This window comes from Nicotiana tabacum, chromosome 1, assembly GCF_000715075.1.
Source record: "Nicotiana tabacum cultivar K326 chromosome 1, ASM71507v2, whole genome shotgun sequence".
In the NCBI taxonomy this organism is placed as follows: Eukaryota; Viridiplantae; Streptophyta; class Magnoliopsida; order Solanales; family Solanaceae; genus Nicotiana; species Nicotiana tabacum.
This window is the reverse complement of record NC_134080.1, coordinates 171,750,423-171,775,544: the sequence shown is the minus strand read 5'-3', so window position 1 is coordinate 171,775,544 and position 25,122 is coordinate 171,750,423. Positions and strand designations below refer to the sequence as shown.

The 25,122-nt window shown below is 39.9% G+C and overlaps 1 protein-coding gene and 1 long non-coding RNA gene across 3 annotated transcripts; one reads left to right on the top strand and one right to left on the bottom strand.

Annotated features, from left to right (window-relative positions):
- The first annotated feature begins 9,021 nt into the window (after positions 1-9,021).
- LOC142181577 (uncharacterized) lies at positions 9,022-24,563 on the top strand. Of its 2 annotated transcripts, XR_012710234.1 has the most exons (4): positions 9,098-9,847; positions 14,405-14,608; positions 17,124-17,193; positions 18,045-24,563. It is a non-coding gene; the product is annotated as an uncharacterized LOC142181577 (long non-coding RNA). The 2 variants fall into 2 exon arrangements; XR_012710232.1 differs by lacking the exons at positions 17,124-17,193; positions 18,045-24,563 and having other exon boundaries at positions 9,022-9,847; positions 14,405-14,748.
- Positions 12,219-14,467, bottom strand: LOC107790894 (uncharacterized). The gene is made up of 4 exons (XM_016612868.2): positions 14,330-14,467; positions 14,013-14,251; positions 13,730-13,933; positions 12,219-12,969 (listed from the first exon to the last, which is right to left on the bottom strand). The coding sequence occupies exons 1-4, from the start codon at positions 14,418-14,420 to the stop codon at positions 12,640-12,642; spliced, it is 864 nt and encodes a 287-aa protein (XP_016468354.2). The 5' UTR covers positions 14,421-14,467; the 3' UTR covers positions 12,219-12,639.
- Positions 24,564-25,122: the final 559 nt, after the last annotated feature.

The window sequence follows — 25,122 nt, the reverse complement described above, 5'->3', positions numbered from 1 at the left end:
ACCGTGTTCCTTTGTAGGAAGCCTGTCCAAATTTTGTCAAAATGGGCCAGTGGCCCAAAATGATATTTAATCATCCTATGTGATAATTGTTGCATCTGTGAGGGTAGGAAGGTCATTTGGCGGACCGATGCTTGGGAAAAAAGGGTGAAAATGAAGAAAGTAGGGCCCATTCACATTTTTACAGTTTTCCAAAAATCAAAATGAAAATGAAAAATCAAAAAAAAAAGATTTTACACTTTTCCATTATTTTCCAAAAAAAAAATTTAAAATAGAAAATCCAAAAAGATTTTACATTTTCCATCATTTTCCAAAAATTAAAAAAAATTCAAAAAAAAGAAAATCCAAAAAGATTTTACATTTTCCATCATTCCAAAAATACAAAAAGGGAGAAAAAGAAAAATCCAAAAAAAAATATTTTTCAATTTTCATAAAAAATATTCAATCTTCCCGAACTACACGAACCTGATTCTCGTCTTTCGAGACGTGATACGTAGGCAACCCACATAGGGTCCGGTCTTCCTAGTGAGTTTTAGGTTCTTGGCTTCGCGGGGTCTTAGCCAAATCTTGCATGTCTAGCCACTTTTGGCCACATCGGCCATTGTTGCAAAATGGGATTATTTTTGCAAAAGTGGTTCAATTACCCATGTCTTAGGATCTTGAGTCCACAACTAGGAGTCATATTAATTTAAGGCACGTCCTTATTGGGTTTTCATCTTTAGCCACTTTTGGCCACATCGGCCATTCTTGCAAAAAAGGTCATTTTCGCAAAAGTGGTTCATGACCCATGTCTCATAATCCTTAATTCGCAACTAAGTGTCCCATTACCTTAAGGTCCGTCCTTTTGAGTTTGCATCTTCAGCCACTTCGGGCCATATCGATCATTTTTGCAAAATGGGGCATTTTCGCAAATTAATTTTGGGCCATGATGTTCGGAGTTTGAATCCATAAAAGCCTTAGTGAGGTATTTTCCTTGTCCATTAGGTCAATCTTGTTGAGTTTGCATTAATAGCCACTCTTGGCCATGTAGTTTAATTTTCAAAAATACCCCAAGCTTGTCTTGCATGTGTCTAATAGGAGGTGTGGTCTCACATAGTGTCTCAAGTCATTTAATATGTTTGGTCTTATTTTTTCATTCAGGTATGAATTCATTTACCAGGACTCGAGCATGACAAATACCCCAGGACCATTCTAGTCAAGACCATTGCATGCACGAACTGCTTGAGGAATTTTTTTATTTTTTAGTCTATTTTATGTTGTCTTTTAATTATTAGTCTTATACAGTAACATCAAGTCTGCCAGTCTAGTTAAGATTGTCGAGTCTTTTGTTATAATACTTCCTTTTTTGTATTTGAAAAACCAAAAAAAAAAGTTATAAGTGGAAAATCTAAAAGATTTGTTTTAGTTTATTTTATCCATCATTTTTTCCAGAACTACGCTTGATCTGATTCATGAGGGACATGATACGTAGGCAACCTACATAGGGTTCGATCGAATCATTATTAAAAAAAAGAAAAAAAAGAAAAAAAAGAAAAAAAAAAAGAAAAAAGAGAATGAATTTGTGGGACGTGAGAAATAGGAGGAAAGAAAAGAGCGATGATCAGAAAGTAAATAGGGAAAAAGAAATGAAAAACCAAGCAATGTTAGAAAGGGAGATGAAGAGGAAAAGGGGCAAGAAGAGTGAAATTGGGATGATGCCATATGACCTTCATACCCTCGAAGCCATTCTAGAACCGTTAACTGTGACTAGGGGCATTGCACGCAAAGTGATATTTCTATCTGATAAATTCTCTAATGCTAACATGTTGGCTCTGTTTTGCCCCTCTTTGTTACTTTCATTGTTATTATAACAGAGGGTGGTTAGTTTGTGGCACTTTGGTGATTCGTCCATACAGCACCAGAAATCACAAGGCAGTCATGGCTAACAAAGAAACAGACACTGGGGTTGTAGACCCACCAAAGGAGTTTGTGGAGTCGGAGTCTAAATTGAAAGAGGAGGTCCAAAGGTTGAAACAACATATGGCAGAAATATATCAGTCTTGGGTCAGGGGGCATCCTCTACCTTCATTCCCCACTAACTACACTGAAAACCCTGCAACTATCCCACCATTATCACAAGCCCAGGTTCCCACAACCGTCGACCTTTCCCCTCAACCTGCATCGGGCTTTACCCCTCACCACAATTACCTTGGTACTTCCTCCCAAATTTTCCATGCTCCACCAGCTAAAACAACTTCATACCCTGCTCCGACATCTGCTCCTACTTTTGTAGATCCTCCACCAGCTACTCTTCCTCGATCCTCTAGCGAGACTGTGTTCAAAGTCCCCGATGCCCAAGGAAAGAGACCCAAGGAAAGTTTTAGGGAATTTTGGTTCATATGGAACGAACAAGTTGCTCGGGTCAGTTCTCCGATTGATAGAAAAGATGTTGCTGAGCCTCGCCAACGACATGATCCAGTGGGCATTCCTGCTAAACGCTTTAAGCCTCAATACCGACCACATGAATATCCTCGTACTCCAAATAATCCTCCCTAATGCTACTTTCCTCCACAGAATCCCCAAAGTCATACCTTACCTCCCCATTACTCTATCTACAATGCACCGTCATATGCTCAACACTCACAAAACCCGCAACGACTTTCAACGCATCCATAAATGTCTTACCCGCCTCTACAAGCATATCAACCCCCTACCCGAAAGAGGTTCCAACCAAGGCCGGAGTACAAGATGAGAAGGCAGCAGCAAAGAGAAAAGTCTTTCACTCCAATCGGAGAATCCTGCACAAGTTTGTTTGAAAAGTTAAAATAGTCTGGCCTAATTGAGCCGCTCATCGGCTATACTCCGGACCCATACGCAAAAGGTTTTGATCCTACTGTACGGTGCATGTACCACTCTAATGTCCAAGGGTATAACATTGATGATTGTCGTGCTTTGAAAAGGGAGATAGAAAGAATGATTCAAAAAGGGATAATTGTGGTCCAAGATAGTGACACCCAGAACATTGCACAGAATCCTTTACCTGCACATGTTGATGCACACTTTGTGGGGAAGATGCGTGGTGACAGGGAATATAAGAATCCTCTTGGGAACTTGCCGATTGAAGTTAATGATATTGAAATTGGTGAAGGTCCCAGTAATTTTGATGTGAAACCCAGTGGCTAAGATGTCGAGCTTGGTAATTGGAAAGACACTCCTTTTTTGGATAGACATGGAGGAGTATTGGTGGTTCACTTTGTTGTCATTTCTGTTGTCCCGGTTATTTTGGGGTTGTAATCCAGACACTGTCTTGTTGGCCCAAACTCATCTGCTTCTTATTTTCCAAGTTCGTTTAGTTGTAGTAACTCGTCTAGTGTTATCTAGGATTGTTCCAGGGTTGCAACCCATGACTATTTTGCTTGTTTTGTTCAAACTCTTTTCACCATCTGTCTAATGCAATTTCCTGTTTTCTATTAGTTCTGGTCAGTTTTTGTTTAGGTTACTTTTCCTTTTATAGTCCTTTTTAGCCTGACTCTAGTGACATGGCATGCACGCATAATTCTCAGCCTAGTCTTGAAAGTTAGTTTAATCATGAAGCAATGACACAGTTTTGAACATGATAAAAGAGGCATTTGAGGAAACAAGTAGAGATTCACGCATTCTGAGATGACCTGAAGCTTGAATTGAGTGAAACTGAGGCAGTAGTCTGGAAAATCAAAAGGTTGATAAGAGCATACAACAAGGAAATGTCTATCAAGCAGTTTGAGGTAAATCAGTCAGTGTTAAAATGCATTCTTCCACATCAAGATAAGGTTGAGTCAAGTCTGTTTCGAACTGGCAAGGATCATACATTGGGACAAAGGTATTGCCCGTCGGCGCTTTCTGTTTGTGATGATGCCATCAATAGATACTGTGCATGATTTCTTTGCTTATCTTCAATTGCACATTTGTACTTGGCATTTTTAAAGTTTGGTATGACGGAGGCATTTTATTATGCTACCCCAAGCACTTTTATCTTTTGCTACCCCTTTTGAGCCTTAATTTGTATTGTTCCATACCCCTCTTTTGGAATTAGAAATAGAACTAGGAACTAGAAAAGGAAAAGAAAAGAGGAAAAGAAGAAAAAAAGGAAAAGAGAAAAAGAAAAAAAAGAAGAAAAAAGAAGAAAAAAAGAAGAAAAAAGAAAAAAAAAGAAAAGAAAAGAAAAAAAGGAAAAGAGAAAAGGAAAAAAAGGAAAAAAAGAAAGAAAAGAAAAAAAACTAACTTTGTGTTTGAACTACGCTCGACCTGATTCTTGTCACCTCAAGATACGTAGGTAGCCTTACGGTTCGGTCGCACCAAATAAAATGTTTCATAATCCCCGAAGTCAAATGTGGGACGGTTTTTTTAGAAATCCCATCAAAATAAAAATCCAAAATTCCCAGATCCAAAGAAACTGGGGCAGAAATTTTAGTTTTGAAAATGACCTGATTCCAAATGTTGTAATTTTGAACCCTTTTCATATTAAATTATTTTGAGCCTTTATACCATCCTTTCTTTCCAACCCTGTCCAAAAGCCTACATTACGATCCAAAGAAAGACCTTCTGACCAATCTTTGAGGATGCCAAATCAAGTGTGTGGTGAAAGTATGATCTTCATGCATCATGGGTAATACCATTCTTCTCAGCACAACGAGAAAAAATGATAAAATAAGAGAGTCTTATCGGTGAAAACCCTCAGGGGCACCATAAGGCGACGGTGAGTTGAGAAAAGAGCAAAATGAGATAAGATTGATGGTGAAAACCTTCAGGGCACTACAAGTCGACTGAGGATTGTGGATCAAATGGGACAATTGAAGCGTTGAAGCCTAGTTTCACAGCAAAAAGGTACAACAAGAGTTGAATATTAGATTTTCTTGAGAGATTAGGCCACTTAATCCAAAGGTGCATGTCATGGTCATTAGAGTTGGTATCCACATCTGATAAGTTTCCACTTCGTAATTTTCTGGTTAGGTATCATCTCTTTCCCTTGTCCCTTATTTTGTTCCTCTCGTTTTGTTTGAGTCCCTTCTTGAGTCTGTTTGGTCAGAACAAGTGAGAAATGACTTCAAAATTTGCTACCAGCTTTCCAGTTGCACAAAATGAATTTGGCTAACACATCAAAGTGGCATGCATCAGGGAAAAGTGGTATGCGCATTGAGTTGGCAACAATCAACATGCTTTAGGATTCATGTGAAATGCAAGGGTTCGGTAAATGTCAATCCATGAGCAAAAGGCACAGATAGAGGATATTGGGAACGAATGGAGCAGAGGTGTTTTCTGTGATAAGGGTTGAAAGAAAATGGACAGTCGATAACAGTCGAGGTCGTCCAGGTTGAAATCAAAGTTATCTTGGCAGTGGCAGAAGTAGACACTCAGCAATAATGCCACAAACTAACCACCACGTTTTCAAACTAACAAAATTTTATTCGTCTAAAATAGGGGCAAGAAAATTTGTTAATCCACAGGGACCCTCCCATGAAGAAGGCATGGCTCAGGGGCAAGAAATTCGGTTCAGAATCCTCCAAGAAGAGAGCACGGCTCAGGTAAGTTCATTCTCGTATTTTCAGAACCTTCCTGGATAATGAGATTTAATTTAAAATTCTCAGGACCCTTCTGGATAATGAGATTTAGTTTTTGAATTTTCAGGACCCTCTTGAAAAATGGGATTTATTTTTTAAAAGTTCTCAGGACCCATCCAGGATAATGGGATTTAATTTTAAAAGCTTTCAGGACCCTCCTGGATAATGAGATTTAATTTAAAAGCTTTCAGGACCCTCCTGGATAATGAGATTTAATTTAAAATTTTCAGGACTCTCCTGGATAATGAGATTTAATTTAAAAGTTCTCAGGACCCTCCTGGATAATGTGATTTAATTTTAAAAGCTTTCAGGACCCTCTTAGATAATGAGATTTAATTTAAAAGCTTTCAGGAGCCTCTTGGATAATGGGATTTAATTTAAAATTTTCAAGACCCTCCTGGATAATGGGATTTAATTTAAAAGTTTTCAGGATTCTCCTGGATAATGGGATTTAATTTTAAAAGTTCTCAGGACCCTCCTGGATAATGGGATTTAATTTGAAAAGTTCTCAGGACCCTCCTGGATAATGATATTTAATTTAAAATTTTCAAGACTCTCCTAGATAATAGGATTTAATTTAAAAGTTTTCAGGATCCTCCTGGATAATGAGATTTAATTTTAAAAGTTCTCAGGACCCTCCTGGATAATGGAATTTAATTTAAAATTTTAAGGGTCGACCTGGATAATGGGATTTAGGTTTTAAATTTTCAGGACACTCCTGGATAATGAGATTTAATTTTAAGTTTTAGCGTAAGTTCTCCCTTTAGAAAATATAATTTAGCTTTAAAGTTATCACTCTTAAGATGAGATTTAATTTGAAGTTTTCAGGGCCCTCTTGGATAATGGGATTCAGCTTTTAAATTCTTAGAGCTCTGTAGGTAACATGATCCGTTTAACACTCACAAATATGCCCAGATCCCAATCTGGGGCAGAAAAATTTCTTTTCTTTTGTTTGTTTTGTTGAAATATCAGGAGCCCACCTGGATAACGAGGGAATACAGTTCAAGTTTTAGCAATCAGGCGCCCACCTGGATAACGAGGGAATATAATTCAAGTTTTAGCAATCAGGCACCCACCTGGATAACGAGGGAATACAGTTCAAGTTTTAGCAATCAGGCGCCCACCTGAATAACGAGGGAATACAGTTCAAGTTTTAGCAATCAGGCGCCCACCTGGATAACAAGGGAATACAATTCAAGTTGTTGGTAATCAGGCACCTACCTGGATAATGAGGGAATACAGTTCAAGTTTTTGGCAATCAGGCACCCACCTGGATAATAAGGGAATACAGTTCAAGTTTTTGGCAATCAGGCGCCCACCTAGATAACGAGGGAATACAGTTCAAGTTTTGGCAATCAGGCACCTACCTGGATAACGAGGGAATACGATTCAAGTTGTTGGTAAGCAGGCACCCACCTGGATAACAAGGGAATACAATTCAAGTTTTTGGTAATCAGGCACCCACCTGGATAACGAGGGAATACAATTCAAGTTTTTGGTAACCAGGCACCCACCTGGATAATGAGGGAATACAATTCAAGTTTTTGGTAATCAGGCGCCCATCTGGATAACGAGGGAATACAATTCAAGTTTTGGTAATCAGGCACCCACCTGGATAACGAGGGAATCCAATTCAAGTTTTTGGTAATCAGGCGCCCACCTGGATAACGAGGAAATACAATTCAAGTTAGTGGTAATCAGGCGCCCACCTGGATAACGAGGGAATACAATTCAAGTTGTTGGTAAGCAGGCACCCACCTGGATAACGAGGGAATACAATTCAAGTTGTTGGTAATCATGCACCCACCTGGATAACGAGGAAATACAATTAAAGTTGTTGGTAATCAGGCACCCACCTGGATAACGAGGGAATACACTGCAAGTTTTGGTAATCAGGCACCCACCTGGATAACGAGGGAATACAATTCAAGTTGTTAGTAATCAGGCACCCACCTGGATAACGAGGGAATACAATGCAAGTTTTGGTAATCAGGCGCCCACCTGGATAACGAGGGAATACAATTCAAGTTGTTGCACCCACCTGGATGAAGATGGAATAAAATTCAAGTTGTTGGTAATTAGGCTCCCACCTGGATAATGAGGGAATCCAATTCAAGTTTTTGGTAATCAGACGCCCACCTGGATAACGAGGGAATACAATTCAAGTTTTGGTAATCAGGCGCCCTCCTGGATAATGAGGTAATATAATTCAAGTTGTTGGTAATCAGGCACGCACCTGGATAACGAGAGAATACAATTCAAGTTTTGGTAATCAGGCACCCACCTGGATAACGAGGTAATATAATTCAAGTTGTTGGTAATCAGGCGCCCACCTGGATAACGAGGGAATACAATTCAAGTTTTGGAAATTAGGCACCTACCTGGAGAACTAGGGAATCCATTTCAAACTCTTTTTAAAGTCATTTCAGAATTCAATTCATGTTAGAAGTAGCAGAAGCTCGCGGCAAGAATGCGAGTCAACAGTCCGAAGTGACCAATAGAAGTAGTCTCAATCCAAAGAAGATAAAAAAGAAAGAAAAGAAAGAAAGTGAATCCAAAATGCAGAAGCAGAAAAAAATGTGAACTGCTCAAGACGTGGTTGAAGTCACGAGCGCTACATGTCCGGTTTTGATTCGAAAAAGCTAAAGAAGAACGAGCTAGCACCTGCAGCTAACGAGCATCAAGGTTCAAATCTAAAATCTGCATGAAGAACCATTCAAGACTCAAGATCAAGCTTCAGAAGACTTATAGATAGGAATTTTGTAACTCATAGTGACAGGCTTAGTTAGAGCTTTTCATTTTTTGATTTTGATGTAATAATAGGACCGCGGACCGGAACCTCAACGAAATGGTACCTCGATCGGCTCTCCACCTCGGTATACTCCATCATCTCACTCACTTCTGAACTACACGTGGCCTGATTCTTTTATAGCTAAGGATATGTAGGCAGCTCAGATACCAGGGCTCGGTCACATTCTCTTCCTTTCTCTTAGTTTTTGGTCTTTCTAAATAAGAGTCGGGTCAAAAAACCTGTCTAGTCGTTCTTTGTCTGAAAATACTTCATATTTCCAGTCAAAGAGGGGCAGCTGTAGACATGTAATTTTTGACCCTCCCCGAGATTTTATTCTTTTTAGCATTTAAATACTTAGTTTAGGTCTAATATAGTTATTTCAACTAATTTTGACTCTTTTACATTATCTTTGGCACAAAAATAGAAATTACAAAAAAAAATAGTTTCATTAATATTTTGTAGTCATACTATTTTACTACGATTTTTATTTTTACATAATCTTGAAAAATACCAAAATAGTTTCATAGTATAATATTTGTTTTAATTAATTATGATTAGTTTTTTATTTTTATTTTATAAATTTTATATCATTTTTCAAAAGGAAGAGTGAGTTTTTGGGTTAGTTTATCACATTTTTAATGAGATAGATCCATTTTTAATCTTTTGGCCCAATTTTTAAGCCCAGCAAGACCTAACCCAATACCCTTTCTTCTTTAAACCCTTACACCCCACCCCTAGGGTCTGCTTCTAGAACCTTAGACTAGAACACAAAAAAAAAACTAGCTGAACTTTAAGAACCCCAGGGGCGCCCATCGTCTTCTTCGAGAGGCTAGCTGAACCATAGTAAGAGAGACCCAAAAAGACTCCAAGCCATCAGAAGCCTGAACACGACCAAACTCGCCAGAAAAGAGATCAGCTCCCATATCCTCCTCTCATCAAGCAAACGACCACCCATCGCCGCCACTCCGTCAACCAGCCTCCCGCGCAGCAGCAAGTCCGGCGACAAACCAACAGCTTTCCACCTCTGGCCCTTCCAAAAACCAACGAAGAACAACCAGGTAAACATCGACCAACTAACCCACCAGCAACCCTGCCACCGCCGTTCCTCTGCTGTCAACCAGCAGCATCCGCAAGCTGCGAAAGAAAAACAAAAAAACTCAAGAGAGTTTGCTGTTAGTGTTCATTCTTGAATTCATAGAAAAACAAGTTTCGTCATGATCTAGAAAGAAAATAATGTATATCATCCTTTTAAGAATTACAAATAGCTTAAGTCTCCTAACATCTGATAACAAAGTGAGAACGAGAGGATGGGTTTGGACTAGAGTGTCCCAGTTATCCTTAGACTCACGAAGGCATTCTCGGTTTCGAGCTTGGGGGGCGTCCGTACGAGGTTTCCGGTCCAGGTTCGTAGGCTTGAAGCAACTACTGATGTGCACTTGATTTGGAGTTTTACTATTCAATATAAAAGAGGGACTCATCTAAGGTTCAATCTTTCTCTTTCCTTTGTTTTTTTTGGGTTTATCTCCATGAGTTGTTTGCGTTTGTTTACTGTTCATGCTTGTTCATGCTTCAATGGTTGTTTTGTGAACTACTTGCAAATTTTGGCTTCAGATTCCTTTGAGTCTTGTTTTGTTTGGAACTTTAATTATCAACTATTTTGTATTAAAGCTTAAGTTGAATGGAGACATTAAGTGGGGTTGGGGATAATTGTGATTAAGTGGTATTGATTTGCACGTCATTTAGTAAATAAATTAAATAATAGACTATAAGCTTGTAAATAAAATCGAATATTTAGGCATGTGTTGATTTTTATTAATTTCGTTTATTTACTTGCCAAAAATCAGTAGTATACTTAGGTTTGCTAACACGGGTAGGCAAGCCTTAGGATTTTGTTAGTTTCGAGGCGAGATGTCGTTCCCTTAGTTAAATTTACCCGGGGAATGTCCCGAGAGATTTGTATATATTTTATTCCGAGGAATGCCCCGTAGAACTTTGTAATGAGAAGTCAAAAGTAGAACTTGTAGTGTTTTATTATTATTTTCTATTTTCTTTTATTAGGTGGGGACGATCTCGAGCCTCATGTGTGTTTATTTTATTTTTTCGTGATTTTACCTCAACTTGAATATTTTAGTAGCCAACTTGATCGAGTTCGCAACCGTACTAGTTATGGGACTTGGGGAATGCCTAACACCTTCTCCCCGAGTCAAATGAACCCCCTTACCCGATTCTCTGGTGCGGACTTAGTTTTAGAGTCTGAAATGTTTTAAAAGGAAAAGTCATTTTAAAAGAAAATCGGTGACCTGACATACCGAAATCAAAGTCAGGTGGTGATTCTGAGTTATTTTCCTTTTGAATACAAATTTTGTCACTTTCAAAATTGAAAACCCTTTTCAAGCTTTTCACTAAATCTTTTTATTCTTTTTAAGAGGGTTTGGTGAGTTTGATAAAAAGGGGGTATGACAAGTGTAAAGGATGAAGGGTGATGCCGTGCAATGTATTGTGAGTGATTGATAATGCACGAAGGGTGATGCCATGCCGTATTCTGTGAGTGATAATGCACGAACACTACTGAAAAATTGGTCTACGGTAACGCTTGAAAAACCGTTCCCACAGACTGTCAAACCGTTGCCATAGGGATATTGGAACGGTTTACAGCTCGTTACATCAGCCTGCATGCCCATAGGTCTATTGGAACGGTTCTTGCAATGGTTTGCATCGCCGTGAATATAGATACGTCTATCGCAACGGTTTTCCCTTTTTTTGTTGAAACGATTATTTTTCAATTGGAACGGTTACATCAGCCCGCGTGCCCATATGTCTATTGGAATAGTTCTTGCAATGGTTTGCATCGCCGTGAATATAGATACAGTTACGTTGGATATAGCAACGATTTATTTAAGCTATCGTAACAGTTATATTTGTATTTGGAACGGTTTGTAGATAATTTTGGAACCGTTTACAGGACCTATTGCAACGGTTTATATTGTCTACTAGAACGCCATTTATGTCCTATTGCAGCGGTTCTGCTAGGCTATTGTATCAGTTCATTTAAAACCAAAATATAGCACTTGTTATAAATAAATATTTATACACATAATAAATTAATAACACCAAAATTCAAATACATCATAAATGAAACTATTAATAATATAAAATTATCCATCAAGCAAATAATATCCATAAAGCAAATGTTCTACCCTATGAGTGCATAAGTTTAGTACATTTCAAGAGAGTAAATAAGTTTCAAAAATGTTGGTAACAAAAGATTCCTACAACATTCATCTATGACAATTCAAAATTCATCTCAAGTAAGGTCTAGTTCTTCATCGTCTTCATCATCTATTTCTTGTTCTACTCCATCTACAAAAGAGAATAAATAAAGTTATTACCCTTCAAGAGAATCCGGTCTAAGAATACTCACGAATGTGGTTCCGATGCACCACGACAAGCAGCTTTGGGGTGAAGACGTTAACGAATTCAAACCAGAAAGGTTTAAAGATGACATGTACGGTGGATGCAAACACAAAATGGGATTCTTGCCTTTTGGTTTTGGAGGAAGAATGTGCATTGTTTACAGTGATTTTTATGCCTTTTGGTTTTGTGTTTACTGCTGCTGTTCAATGGCATACACTGCATTTTTACATGTTTACAGTGATTTCTTGCTGTTTGGTTCAAAAAACAGCACAATATCAACAAGAAGAGAAACAGAAGACATGCAGCAGACAAAAACAGTACGGGTATATAAAAGGATCCAATTTTTATTCCATTTTTATTTTACATATATTTAGGTTTCTCTGCTAACATACAAGCCTGTAACTATAATATCCAATTCCATTTTCTCTAAAAAATCATCATGATCATAACTGCTTCTTTTGCAAAATTACTCAAAATCAGGAAAAAATAAACACACACACTAGTTTCATAAATCAAGACTTACTCAGGCCTTTCAGCTAAAAATTCTACACACATACACACACTAGCCTTTCAGCTAAAAAGTTTGCGCCCCCACCCCACACTCACACCAATTTCTTAAATCAAGTTTTACACATGCCTTTCAGCTAAAACGTCTTCACACACACACAGAGCGAGTCTATAGTTCATAGCTTCTGTTTATGAGTAATTCATGGACAAGGGCTGTAAACATTAAATTGGTACGTATTGACCTTGATTGTTACTACCAGCAGATGGTCGATTGTTTAGTTGAACAGCAGCTTGTTGTGCAGAGAAAGCTTCTACAGGTGAACGTGCACTGAACCTTAACATGTCAGGATCAAGTCACAAATCTGGGTTCAGACGCTGAAGTCGTGCGATGACGTTCATTGTAATATTTTGTTCCATAGCATCCTTTTGTTCGTTCAACTTTTCATGCATTCTTTGTTGCAACATCTCTTCCATTTCCTCCATTTTCTGTTGCATCCTCTCATCAGTAGCATCTAAAGAAGATCCAAGATTCCCTTTTTGCCCTTTTAACACAGTCTTGGTAACCCCTCGTCCATACAATCTCACGCGACCTGGATGTTCAGGTCCCATGACTGATGCATAAGCGTCAACTGAATGACTGCCATCTTCACTTTCCCGAGTTGATTGTATTCTCTCCATTTCAGCCTACAAACCAAATGTGAGAGAATAGAGTTTAAGTAACTAAAATTAGAAATTTCTAATTTTATAATCACGACAAACTTTAAATTAGAAATTTCGTACAATTTTACTAATCGTATTGTCGTATGCGCTTTTGTATACTCGGCTAAGTTTTCTTTTTCTTGTAGCCACAAAGATGTCCTTACTTGATAGAGTATCTGAAGTATCAGAGATTTTCTTTTTTTTTTCCTAGCTACATGAAATCAGGTATAACAATCTTTCCATATAAAGTTAGCAACTTCATAATTTAAAAATAAATAAATAAGAAAAATAAAACATCAAACCTCGCGAATTAGAGCAAAAGGTGTTCTGCCAGCAGTGTGCGGACACTTCAACTTATTTCGATTTTCTGTATTTGGTTTAGGACATTTTCTCCAAATAAACGAGTCAACATTTGCTTAGCTACTTTTGAATTCATAACCCTCGTTACTCTTTTCCTCTTGTTTTCCCTTGTTTCAAAAAGGGACCATAAATCTGAACTAGTTTCAGTTCCTTATTATCACATTAAAGCATAGCCACTACATTCAATTTGCCTACTCAGGAAAAGTAAAGCTGTCTTGAACAACATAAAGATAGTCGATTTTCAACCCCCCTATATTTCATTAACTGTACTCTCCCGCCCCCAAATGTATTAAATGAAGCATGCCCTTTAAACTAATGCAGAGAGTTGAGCTTTTTTATCTCTAGTTTACAGAGTGTGAACAAAAGGTATTCCGAATGTAATTACCTTGTGAGGATCGGAGTTCCAATATTTAAGAAAATCCTTAAAGTGAGATTTCGAAACATCTACTGTCCTATTTTCCATTCGAAGCTCATCATGCGCATAGGCTGTGAAGTGGTTTGTCTTCAATTGACTCTTATACTTTCTCCAAGTACTACAAACTGATTCAAAAACCCATTGTTTCGCCTCGTCAGGAATGTCATATTTTTCCTACAAATTTAGTGCAATTGGGTTAGTGTAAGAAATAAGAAATACCATCCATATTTATTGGACATTGAGAACTTCATACCTTGATATATTTCCACATATCATCTTTCGTGTGTAGTTTCCTCCAATTAAATACATTAAGAGGACAAAAAGTCCCACTCCTTGCCAATGTGCCGAGGAAGCTACCCAACTCTTTAACAACTTCTTTAGTAGGACCAACGGGTTGATTATACTCATTTAGAATGATTATTTTACGCTCCTTTCTACCATGAACACTTGGCATTTGAGTACGACCTCTTTTTCTTTTTGGCGAGGAGGGGCCTGCAATAGTACAAAGCAAAGATAATCATTAATCACTATTTTTAGTTAATTTTATGATTAAAATTTATATATATTTGCCTTGTTCCTCAATTTGTTCAATTGCTTCATGATTGGTAGAATCATCAGATCGTTCATGTACTCCCTGTGATGCAGGAGTGATGGAATTCATATTCGCTTGTTGCACTTGTTCATGTACTCCTTATGCTGCTGAAGAGGTGGAATTCCGTGGCACTTGCTGCACTTGTTCTTGCAATTGAGATCCTAATTCCGAATGTCGTTATTCATTTTCATTTGACTTTATATTCAAGACTCTTTTTGTTGTCAACAACGAAACCTTTTGGTTTCGCAAAGATGGAGGTAATCCAACTTCTGATTGTCATTCTTCATTTTCAGTTGACCTTGTAGCTTGAAAGGTTCTTTTTGTTGTCAACAACGAAACCCTTTGATTTCGCAATGATGCAAGTAATCCCGTTGGAATGCGGTTGGAGATTTTCTTCTTTTTGCTTGAGCACCCTTCTTGATTCATGACTATTCAAACATTGTTCAGATTCTGAAAAGCAAACACAATATAGAATAGCAAAACCAACAACAAAAAGGTAAATAGATTTGGTCACAAACTACTGATTGTTTTGTCCATTATAAAGAGAGATTGGTCCATCAGAATAGCTGTTATTCTGGCTCAAGAAGTGAAAGACTAACACATATTTTTTCAATTAGACGCAAGCAACAATTCCATTCATTTAAAAAATTAAGCACACAAAGAACAAGGTAAACTTAATATGAACTAATATAATGTTTACACTAGTTAAGAGTTACTTAACAAACAAGAAGAGAAAGATTAAAAACATGACAGAAAAACTAGTGGACTCCTAAAAACACAACTGGCCCAAGCTGGTGCAGAAATAATTGTAACACTGCAAAAATTTCAGCTGTCAAGCAGATTCAGGAAATGTGCAAATTTCAACTTATTCTGCTGCAGGTGGTGTTGTCAAAACACAATCAGTGTGTGGAGTAAACTGATTGTGTAACTAAACTGGTGCTAAAACTAGGCTGCAGTATGTGCTGTGTTAATAAACACAATCACAATTTGTAACCAAACTGGTGCACCAAAGCAGCTAAAACTAGGCAGGAAAATTGAACTGCAGGTATGTGAATTCTGCAGCAAACTCACAACCAATGACTTCAAAAGAGTGTTGAAATTTTCTCTCAAACATTGGCCCAATGCCTACTGATTTCGCAGCTCAAATGAGGTCCCAAGCTACAAATTTCAGCAGCTCGAATTGGTGCAAAATACTGTGCAAATTTAAGCAGCCCCGTTCAGTTCAAATTGTGTAGAAAACCAGCTCTAACTACAGTATGTGCTGTGTTAATATTTGAAGTTAAGACTTGTGATATCTTTGACTTTTGCATCTTCTTAGGTGTATATGCTAGAACAGGACCTGACTATCAAAATTATACAAAGTGTAACGACCCGGCCAATCGTTTTTAGAATTTACGCCCCGATCCCCTACTAACTGTTTTCCCCGAGTTTGTTTCTTCTATTTTGATTCGGCGGGATGTTTGGTTTTGAGTTTTGGAGTGTTTTGGGAGACTTAGTCCCTAAATGAGAGCTTAAGCTTTAGAATTTGGACCGTAGTCGGAGCAGTATGAAGACGGCCTTGGAATGGAATTCCGTCGGTTCTGTTAGCTCCGTTGGATGATTTCGGGATTAGGGGCATATTCAGATTGTATTTTGGAGGTGCGTAACATATTTAGGCTTGAAATGCTGAAAGTTGAATTTTTAAAGTTTCCGGTTCGATAGTGAAATTTTGATATCGGGGTCGGAATGGAATTCCGGAAGTTGGACTAGCTCTGTAGTGTTGAATGTGACGTGCTTGCAAAATTTCAGATCATTCGGACGAGATTTGATAGACTTTTTGATCGAAAGCGTAATTTGTGAGTTTTTAGAATTCTTAAGCTTGAATCCGATGTTAAATTGGTGTTTTGAGCGTTCCAAAGATTGGAACAAGTTTGAATGATGTTTGAGGATTGGTTGACATGTTTGGTTGAGGTCCCGGGGGCCTCGGGTGTGTTTCGGATGCTCAACGAGTCATTTTTGGAACTTAGAAAATTGCAGAAAAAGTTGCAGCAGTCAGTTCTGGTTTCCTTCTTCGCGTTCGCGAGTGGGGTTCTCGCGTTCGCGAAGAGGAACTGGGGCTGGTAGAGGATTTATGCTTCGCATTCGCGAAGGTAATCCCGCGTTCGCGAGGCTGTGGGACCTTATGCCTACGCGTCGCGAAGGCAGTCTCGCGTTCGCGTAGGAGAAGAGAAAATGATCATCGCATTCGCAGCTCGGGCGTCGCGTTCGCGAAGAGGAAGATTGGCCAGTGGAATTTTAGTGCATCACGCTCGCGACTGTTGCCTCGCATTCGCGAAGAAGAACGCATCTGGGCAGAATGTTTAAGTTCAAAATCGAGGGTTTAGCCATTTTTGTGAAAACTAGAGCTTGAAAGCTCGGATTTGAGCGAGGTTTTGAGGAATTTTTTGAGATATCGATTAGGTAACGATTCTTAACTCCTTTTTACTTGTAACCTATTAATCTAAACATGAATTCATCATTTAATTTCGAAATTTGGATGAAAATTGAGGGAAAGTTCTTAGACCTAAATTTCGAGTTTTGATTGGGGATTTGACATTGGACAAGGATAATTTTGGTATGGTTAGGCTCGTGAGAGTATGAGGATTCTGAAAATGTAAATTTTACTCGATTCCGAGACGTGGGCCCAGAGGACATTTTGGTTATTTTTTTCCTAATTTCGCGTGTTAGCTTAGAATTAATTAGTGGAATAAGTTACTTGAAGTGTTATTTACATTATGCAATTTATTTGAATAGATTTGGGCCATTTGCAGTTGAGTACTCATGGCAAGAACGTGATTTCGGGTTGATTTTGAGCCGGTTCGAGGTAAGTGGCTTATCTAACCTTGTGTGGGGGAAACACCCCTTAGGATTTGGTATTGTTGATAATTGAAATGCCTTGTACGTGAGGTGATGAGTGCGTACTTGTGCTAATTGTTGAAAATCCTATTTTCATTAAGTAACTTTAGTTGTGTTTTCCTTTTCTGTTTATTCTACTTGCAATTCAAGCCTGCTACTAGCTTAGGGAATCGTGCCTAATTGTGTTAATTGCTTTATTTGCTCAAACTGCCTTATTTGGACTATGTGAAGCATGCTAGTTTAGAAATACCTATTTTTCCTTGGTGTGGAATTTAATTTAATCGATATTCTTCGTGTTGTTGCTGCGTGTTTACTTTGGGACTATGAGACGGTATCCTGAGAGATCCCCTGCACATATATATATTGATTTGGACAGTAGTGCAGGATACCAAGAGATCCCCAACACATATTGAGGATACTAAGAGATCCTTGGGATACCGAGAGATCCCCAGCATATATGTATTGAGGATAATATGAGATTCTCGGGATACCGAGAGATCCCCAGCACATATTGAGGATACTAAGAGATCCTCGGGATACCGAGAGATCCCCAGTTGTTATTTTCATGTTGAGATGTATTCCTTTCCCTGATTATCTTGTCTCTGTTATAATTGATGTTGTTCTTTCGATCCTGTGTTATTTCTTACTGTTGCACTTAATTATACTGTCTTTTTCTATACTGTTATACCTTGTAGTTTATTTAACCTCAGTAGGGCCCTGACCTTCCTCGTCACTACCCAACCGAGGTTAGGCTTGACACTTACTGAGTACCAATGTGGTATACTCATACCCTTTTTTGTGCATGTTTTTCATGTGTAGATCCAGGTACTTCCACTCAGTCTTATCACACTTGAGGCGAGGCATTTTCATAGAGACTTCGAGGTATATCTGTCGCGTCCGCAGACCAAAGAATCCCTTTCTATTCTCAGTACTAGTATAGCCCTTCTATATTTTCCTTGTTGATAGATGTTTCTGGAGTAAGAGCTTTTTTATGTAAACTCTTAGCTTGTGATTTACGCGGTTCCGGATTTTGGGAGTGTTAGGTTGAGATTTTGTACTGTTATATGCCAGGCGGCATCTTAAACACTATTTCATTTGTTATTTCGGTTTCTAATTATTTTCTTTCCGTAAATTATTTCTTTTCCGCATTTTGTTACGCTTACCTAGTCATAGAGACTAGGTGTAATCACGATTGTTCATAGAGGGCGAACTTAGGTTGTGACAAGTTGGTATCCCGGGGATAGGGCAGCGGTTTCTGAGGATGAGCAGCTTAGGCTTGAGAGGTTCAAGAAGTACAAGCCTCCAGTATTCAGTGGTCTAGCATCAGATGATGCTCTAGGATTTCTAGATGAGTGCTACCGTATTCTCCGTACCATGGGTATATCAGGATCGAGCAGGGTTTCCTTCACTACCTTCCAGCTTCGAAGAGACGCCTATCAGTGGTGGCACACCTATGAGTTAGAAAATCCGGATGAGGCTGCTTCCCTGACTTGGACTCAGTTTTTAGATATGTTCCCGAGAGAGTATGTCTCTTAAAGCCTCAGCGACGCATGGCGCACAGAGTTTGAGCATTTGCGCTAGGGTACTATGACTGTCTCGGAGTATGCTGTCCGTTACACTAGCTTGGCTAGACATGCCCTAGCTCTGGTTTCTACTGTTCACGAGAGGGTTCGACGGTTTATTAAGGGGCTTATTCCCAGCATCAGGTCTAGCATGGCTCGCGTGTTGGAGATGGATATTTCTTATCAGCACGTGGTGAACATTGCTTGGAGGATTGGGGGTAAGCATGCTAGGGATATAGAGGAGAGGGAGGCCAAGAAGTCTCGAGAGTCGGGCCATTATTCTGGTGCCCGTGCCCCAGCTGCAGGTCGTCATGGTAGGGGTTATATGAGTTGCACCGTACATTCAGCTCTTCCAGCAGCCAGTGGTATTCCAACTCCTCCTAAGCCTCAGGAGCCTTATTATGCACCTCTAGTGTCTAGTGCGTCTCCTGTGCAGGGTGCTTTCAGAGATCAGTCCAGCAGACCTGGCTCGAGCCAGTCACAGCCGTCGCGTCCTCCCAGGGCTTGCTTTGAGTATGGTGACACATGCCACGTGGTGACGGATTGCCCTAGACTTGGGAGGAGTGTGCCTCCATAGACTTCTCAGCCACAACGTGCACTGTAGAGTTCTTAAGCTATGGTTACAGCTCCAGTTGCTACCCCACCTGCTCAGCCAGCTAGAGGTGGAGGTCGGGGAGGTAGAGGTCGCCCTAGAGGGGGAGGCCAGGTCCGATACTATGCCCTTCCTGCCCATACCGAGGCTGTTGCCTCCGATGCTACCATCACACGTATTGTACTGGTTTGTCACAGAGATGCATCAGTTCTATTCGATCCAAGCTCCATTTATTATTATGTATCTTCTTATTTTGCTCCGCATTTGGATGTACCTCGGGATTCTTTGAGTTCCCCTGTTTATGTTTCTACTCTTATGGGATATTCTCTTGTTGTGAACCGCATTTATCGGTCGTGTTTGGTTGCTCTTAATGGTTTTGAGACCAGAGCCGATTTATTGTTACTCAGCATGGTAGATTTTGATATTATCTTGGGCATGGACTGGTTGTCGCCCCATTATGCTATTCTTGATTTTCACGCCAAAACCGTGATGCTGGCTATGCTAGGTATACCGCGTGTTGAGTAGAGGGGTGCTTTAGATCACACTCCCAATAGAGTTATTTTTTTCCTTAAGGCTCAACGAATGATTGAGAAGGGGTGTGACGTCTATCTAGCTTATGTGAGAGATGTCAATATTGATACCCCTTCACTTGATTCAGTTCCAGTAGTATGGAATTTTTTTGATGTGTTTCCAGATGACCTTCCGGGCATGCTGCCCGATTGAGATATTGATTTTGGCATTGATCTGTTTCCGGGCAGTCAGCCCATTTCTATTCCTCCGTATCATATGGCTCCTCCTGATTTGAAGGAGTTGAAGGATCAGTTATAGAAGTTGCTTGATAAGGGTGTTATTCGGCCCAGCGTATCACCTTGGGGAGCTCCTGTCTTATTTGTGAAGAAAAAGGATAGTTCTATGCGTATGTGTATTGATTATCGCCAGTTGAACAAAGTTACAATGAAGAACCATTATCCTTTAGCTCATAGTGATGATCCGTTTGACCAACTTCAGGGCGCACGAGTGTTTTCTAAGATTGACTTGCGCTCAGGTTACCATCAATTGAAGATTCGGGAGCCAGATATCCCGAAGACTGCTTTCAGGACTCGGTTTGGTCATTACGAGTTCCTTGTTATGTCATTTGGGATAACCAATGCCCTAACAGCCTTTATGCATTTGATGCACAGTGTGTTCCGACCATATCTTGACTCGTTTGTCATTGTCTTTATTAATGATATTCTAGTGTACTCCCGGAGTTGGGAAGATCATGAGCAGTACCCGAGAATAGTGCTTCAGACCTTGAGAGAGAAAAGAAGTTATATGCTAAGTTCTCGAAATGGGAGTTTTGGTTGGATTCCGTGGCATTCTTGGGCCACGTGGTTTCGAGTGAGGGTATTCGGGTGGATCCAAAGAAAGTGGAAGCAGTGCAAAGTTGGCCTAGACCATCCTCAACTACAAATATCCGTAGTTTTATTGGCTTGGCAGGTTATTATCGTCATTTTGTTGAGGGGTTTTCATCGATTGCAGCCCCTATGACCAGACTGACCCAGAAGGGTGCTCCGTTCCAGTGGACGGAAGAGTGTGAGGAGAGCTTTCAGAAGCTCAAGACATCTTTGACTACAACCCAACTTTTGATATTGCCTACAGGTTCGGGGTCTTATGCTGTATATTGTGATGCCTCGAGGATTGGCTTGGGAGCGGTACTGATGCAGGACGGTAGGGTGATTGCCTACGCGTCCAGACAGTTGAAGGTGCATGAGAAGAATTATCATGTCCATGATCTTGAGTTAGCTGCTATTGTTCATGCCTTGAAGATCTGGCGTCATTATTTGTATGGCGTGCCTTGTGAGATTTATACCGATCACCAGAGTTTGCAGCATCTGTTCAAGCAGAAGGATCTTAATTTGCATCAGAGGAGGTGGTTAGAGCTGCTGAAGGACTATGATATCTCTATTTTGTATCACCCGAGCAAGGTCAATGTGGTGGCCGATGCTTTGAGTCACCGGGCAGAGAGTTTGGGGAGTTTGGATTATTTACCGACAGTAGAGAGGCCCATGGAGATGGATGTTCAGCCTTAGCCAGCCAGTTTGTGAGATTGGATATTTCGGAACCCAGTCGGGTTCTAGCTTTCATGGTTTCTCGGTCTTCCTTATTTGATCGTATCAGGGAGCATCAGTTTAATGACCCTCATTTACTTGTCCTCAAGGATAAGATTTAGCATGTTGATGCTAGAGATGTGACTATTGGTGATGATGGGGTGTTGAGGATATAGGGTCGGATTTGTGTACCCAATGTTGATGGGCTTCGGGAGTTGATTTTAGAGGAGGCCCACTGTTCGCGGTATTCTATTCATCCGGGTGCCGCGAAGATGTACCAGAATTTGAGGCAGCAGTATTGGTGGAGGCGGATGAAGAAAGATATAGTTGGGTTTGTAGCTCGGTGCCTCAATTGTCAGCAGGTGAAGTACGCGCACCAGACACCAGGTGGATTGCTTTAGTAGATAGAGATTCCGGAGTGGAAGTGGGAGCGAATCACCATGGACTTGTAGTTGCGCTCCCATGGACTTTGAGGAAGTTTGATGCCATTTGGGTGATTGTGGATCAGCTGACCAAGTCCGCGCACTTCATTCCTGTGTGTACTACCTATTCTTCGGAGCGGTTGGCGGAGATTTATATCCGGGAGATTGTTCATTTGCATGGTATTCCAGTTTCCATCATTTTAGATAGAGGTACTCAGTTCACATCACAATTCTGGAGGGCCGTACAACATGAGTTGGGTACTCGGGTGGAGTTGAGTACAACATTTCACCCTCAGACGGACGGACAATCCGAGTGCACTATTCAGATTCTTGAGGATATGCTCCGTTCGTGTGTGATTGAGTTTGGAGGGTCTTGGGATCAATTCTTGCCATTGGTGGAGTTTGCCTACAACAACAACAATCAGTCCAGCATTCAGATGGCACCGTATGAGTCTTTATATGGTAGGCGGTGTAGGTCCCCGGTGGTTTGGTTTGAGCCAGGTGAGGCTAGATTATTAGGCACAGACTTGGTACAGGATGCTTTGGAGAAGGTTAAGGTGATTCAGGATAGACTCCGTATAGCCTAGTCCAAACAGAAGAGTTATGTGGATGGAAAGGTTCGTGATGTTTCCTATATGGTTGGAGAGCGGGTTATGCTTCGAGTTTCGCCTATGAAGGACGTTACGAGGTTTTGGAAGAAAGGGAAGTTGAGTTTGAGGTTTATTGGCCCTTTCGAGATATTGAGGCATGTTGGAGAGGTTGCTTATGAGTTTGCCTTACCTCCCAGCTTGGCAGGAGTTCATCCGATATTTCATATTTCGATGCTCTAGAGGTATCACGGTGACCCGTCGCATGTGTTGGATTTCAGTTCAGTTCAATTGGACAAGGATCTATATTATGTTGAGGAGCTAGTGGCAATATTGGACAGGTAGGTTCGAAAGCTAAGGTCAAAGAACAATGCATCAGTGAAGGTTCAGTGGCATCGTCAGCCGGTCGAAGAGGCGACATGGGAGACCGAGCAGGATATGCACAGCCGTTACCCTCATCTTTTCACTGCTTCAGGTATGTCTCTATGCTCATTTGAGGATGAACAAATATTTAAGTGTAGGAGTATGTAATGACCCGGACGGTCATTTTTAGAATTTACGCCCTGATCCCCTACTAACTGCCTTCCCCGAGTTTGTTTCTTCTATTTTAATTTGCCAGGATGTTTGGTTTTGAGTTTCGGAGTGTTTTGGGACACTTAGTCCCTAAATGAGAGCTTAAGCTTTAGAATTTGGATAGTAGTCAGAGCACTGTGAAGACGGTCTCGGAATGGAATTCCTTCGGTTCCATTATCTCCTTTGGGTGATTTTGGGCTTAGGGGTGTGTTTGGTTTGTGTTTTGGAGGTCCGTAGCTTATTTAGGCTTGAAATGCCGAAAGTTGAATTTTTAAAGTTTCCGGTTCGATAGTGAGATTTTGATATCGGGGTCGGAATGGAATTCCGGAAGTTGGAGTAGCTCCGTAGTGTTGAATATGACGTGTTTGCAAAATTTCAGGTCATTTGGATGAGGTTTGATAGACTTTTTGATCAAAAGCATAATTTGAGAGTTTTTGGAGTTCTTAGGCTTGAATCCGATGTTAAATTGGTGTTTTGATGTTGTTTTGAGCGTTCCGAAGATTGGAACAAGTTTGAATGATGTTTTAGGATTGGTTGGCATGTTTGGTTGAGGTCCCGGGGGCCTCAGGTGTGTTTTGGATGCTCAACAGGTCATTTTTGTAACTTAGAAAACTGCAGAAAAAGTTGCAGCAGTCAGTTCTGGTTTCCTTCTTTGCGTTCGCGAGTGGAGGTATTGCGTTCGCGAAGAGGAACTGGGGCTGGTGGAGGATTTATGCTTCACGTTTGCAAAAGTAATCCCGCGTTCCCGAGGCTATGGGACTTTATGCCTACGCGTTCGCGAAAGCAGTCTCGCATTCACATAAGAGAAGAGAAAATGATCATCGCGTTTGCGGCTCAGGCGTCGCGTTCGCGAAGAGAAAGAGTGGCCAGTGGAATTTTAGTGCGTCGTGTTCATGACTGTTGCCTCGTATTTGCGAAGAAGAACGCGTCTGGGCAAAATATATAAGTTCAAAATCGAGGGTTTAACCATTTTTGTGAAAACTAGAGCTTGGGAGCTCGGATTTGAGCAAGGTTTTGAGGGATTTTCATAGATATTGATTGAGTAACGATTCTTAACTCCTTTTTGCTTGTAACCTATTAATCTATTAATGAATTCATCATATAAATTCGAAATTTAGATGAAAATTGGGGGGAAGTTCTTAGACCTAAATTTCGAGTTTTGATTGAGGATTTGACATTGGATTTGGATAATTTTGGTATGGTTAGACTCGTGAGAGTATGAGGATTTTAAAAATTTAAATTTTACTCAATTTCAAGACGTGGGCCCAGAGGGCGTTTTGGTCATCTTTTTCTAATTTCGTGTGTTAGCTTAGAATTAATTAGTGGAATCAATTAGTTAAAGTGTTATTTACATTATGCAATTGATTTGAATAGATTTGGGCCATTTGGAGTCGAATACTCGTGGCAAGAACGTGGTTTCGGGTTGATTTTGAGCCAGTTCGAGGTAAGTGGCTTGTGTAACCTTGTGTGGGTGAAAGTCCCCTTAGGATTTGGTATTGTTGATAATTGAAATGCCTTGTACGTGAGGTGACTATACTATACTATACTATATATACATCTTAAGATATATAAGCTATATTCGATTTATATACTATATATACATCTTAAGATATATATATATATATATATATATATATATATATATATATATATATATATATATATATATATATATATATAGTAGTGCGGGATACCAAGAGATCCCCAACACATATTGAGGATACTAAGAGATCCTTGGAATACCGAGAGATCTCCAGCATATATATTGAGGATACTAAGAGATCCTCGGGATGCTGAGAGATCCCCCATCACATATTGAGGATACTAAGAGATTCTCGGGATATCGAGAGATCCTCGGTTGTTATTTCCGTGTTGAGCTGTATTCCTTTCCGTGATTATCTTGTCTATGTTATAATTGATGTTGTTCTTTCTATCCTTTGTTATTTCTTACTGTTGCACTTAATTATACTGTCTTATTTTATACTGTTATACATGTTATTTTATTTAACCTCAGTAGGGCCCTGACCTTCCTCGTCACTACCCGACCGAGGTTAGGCTTGGCACTTACTGA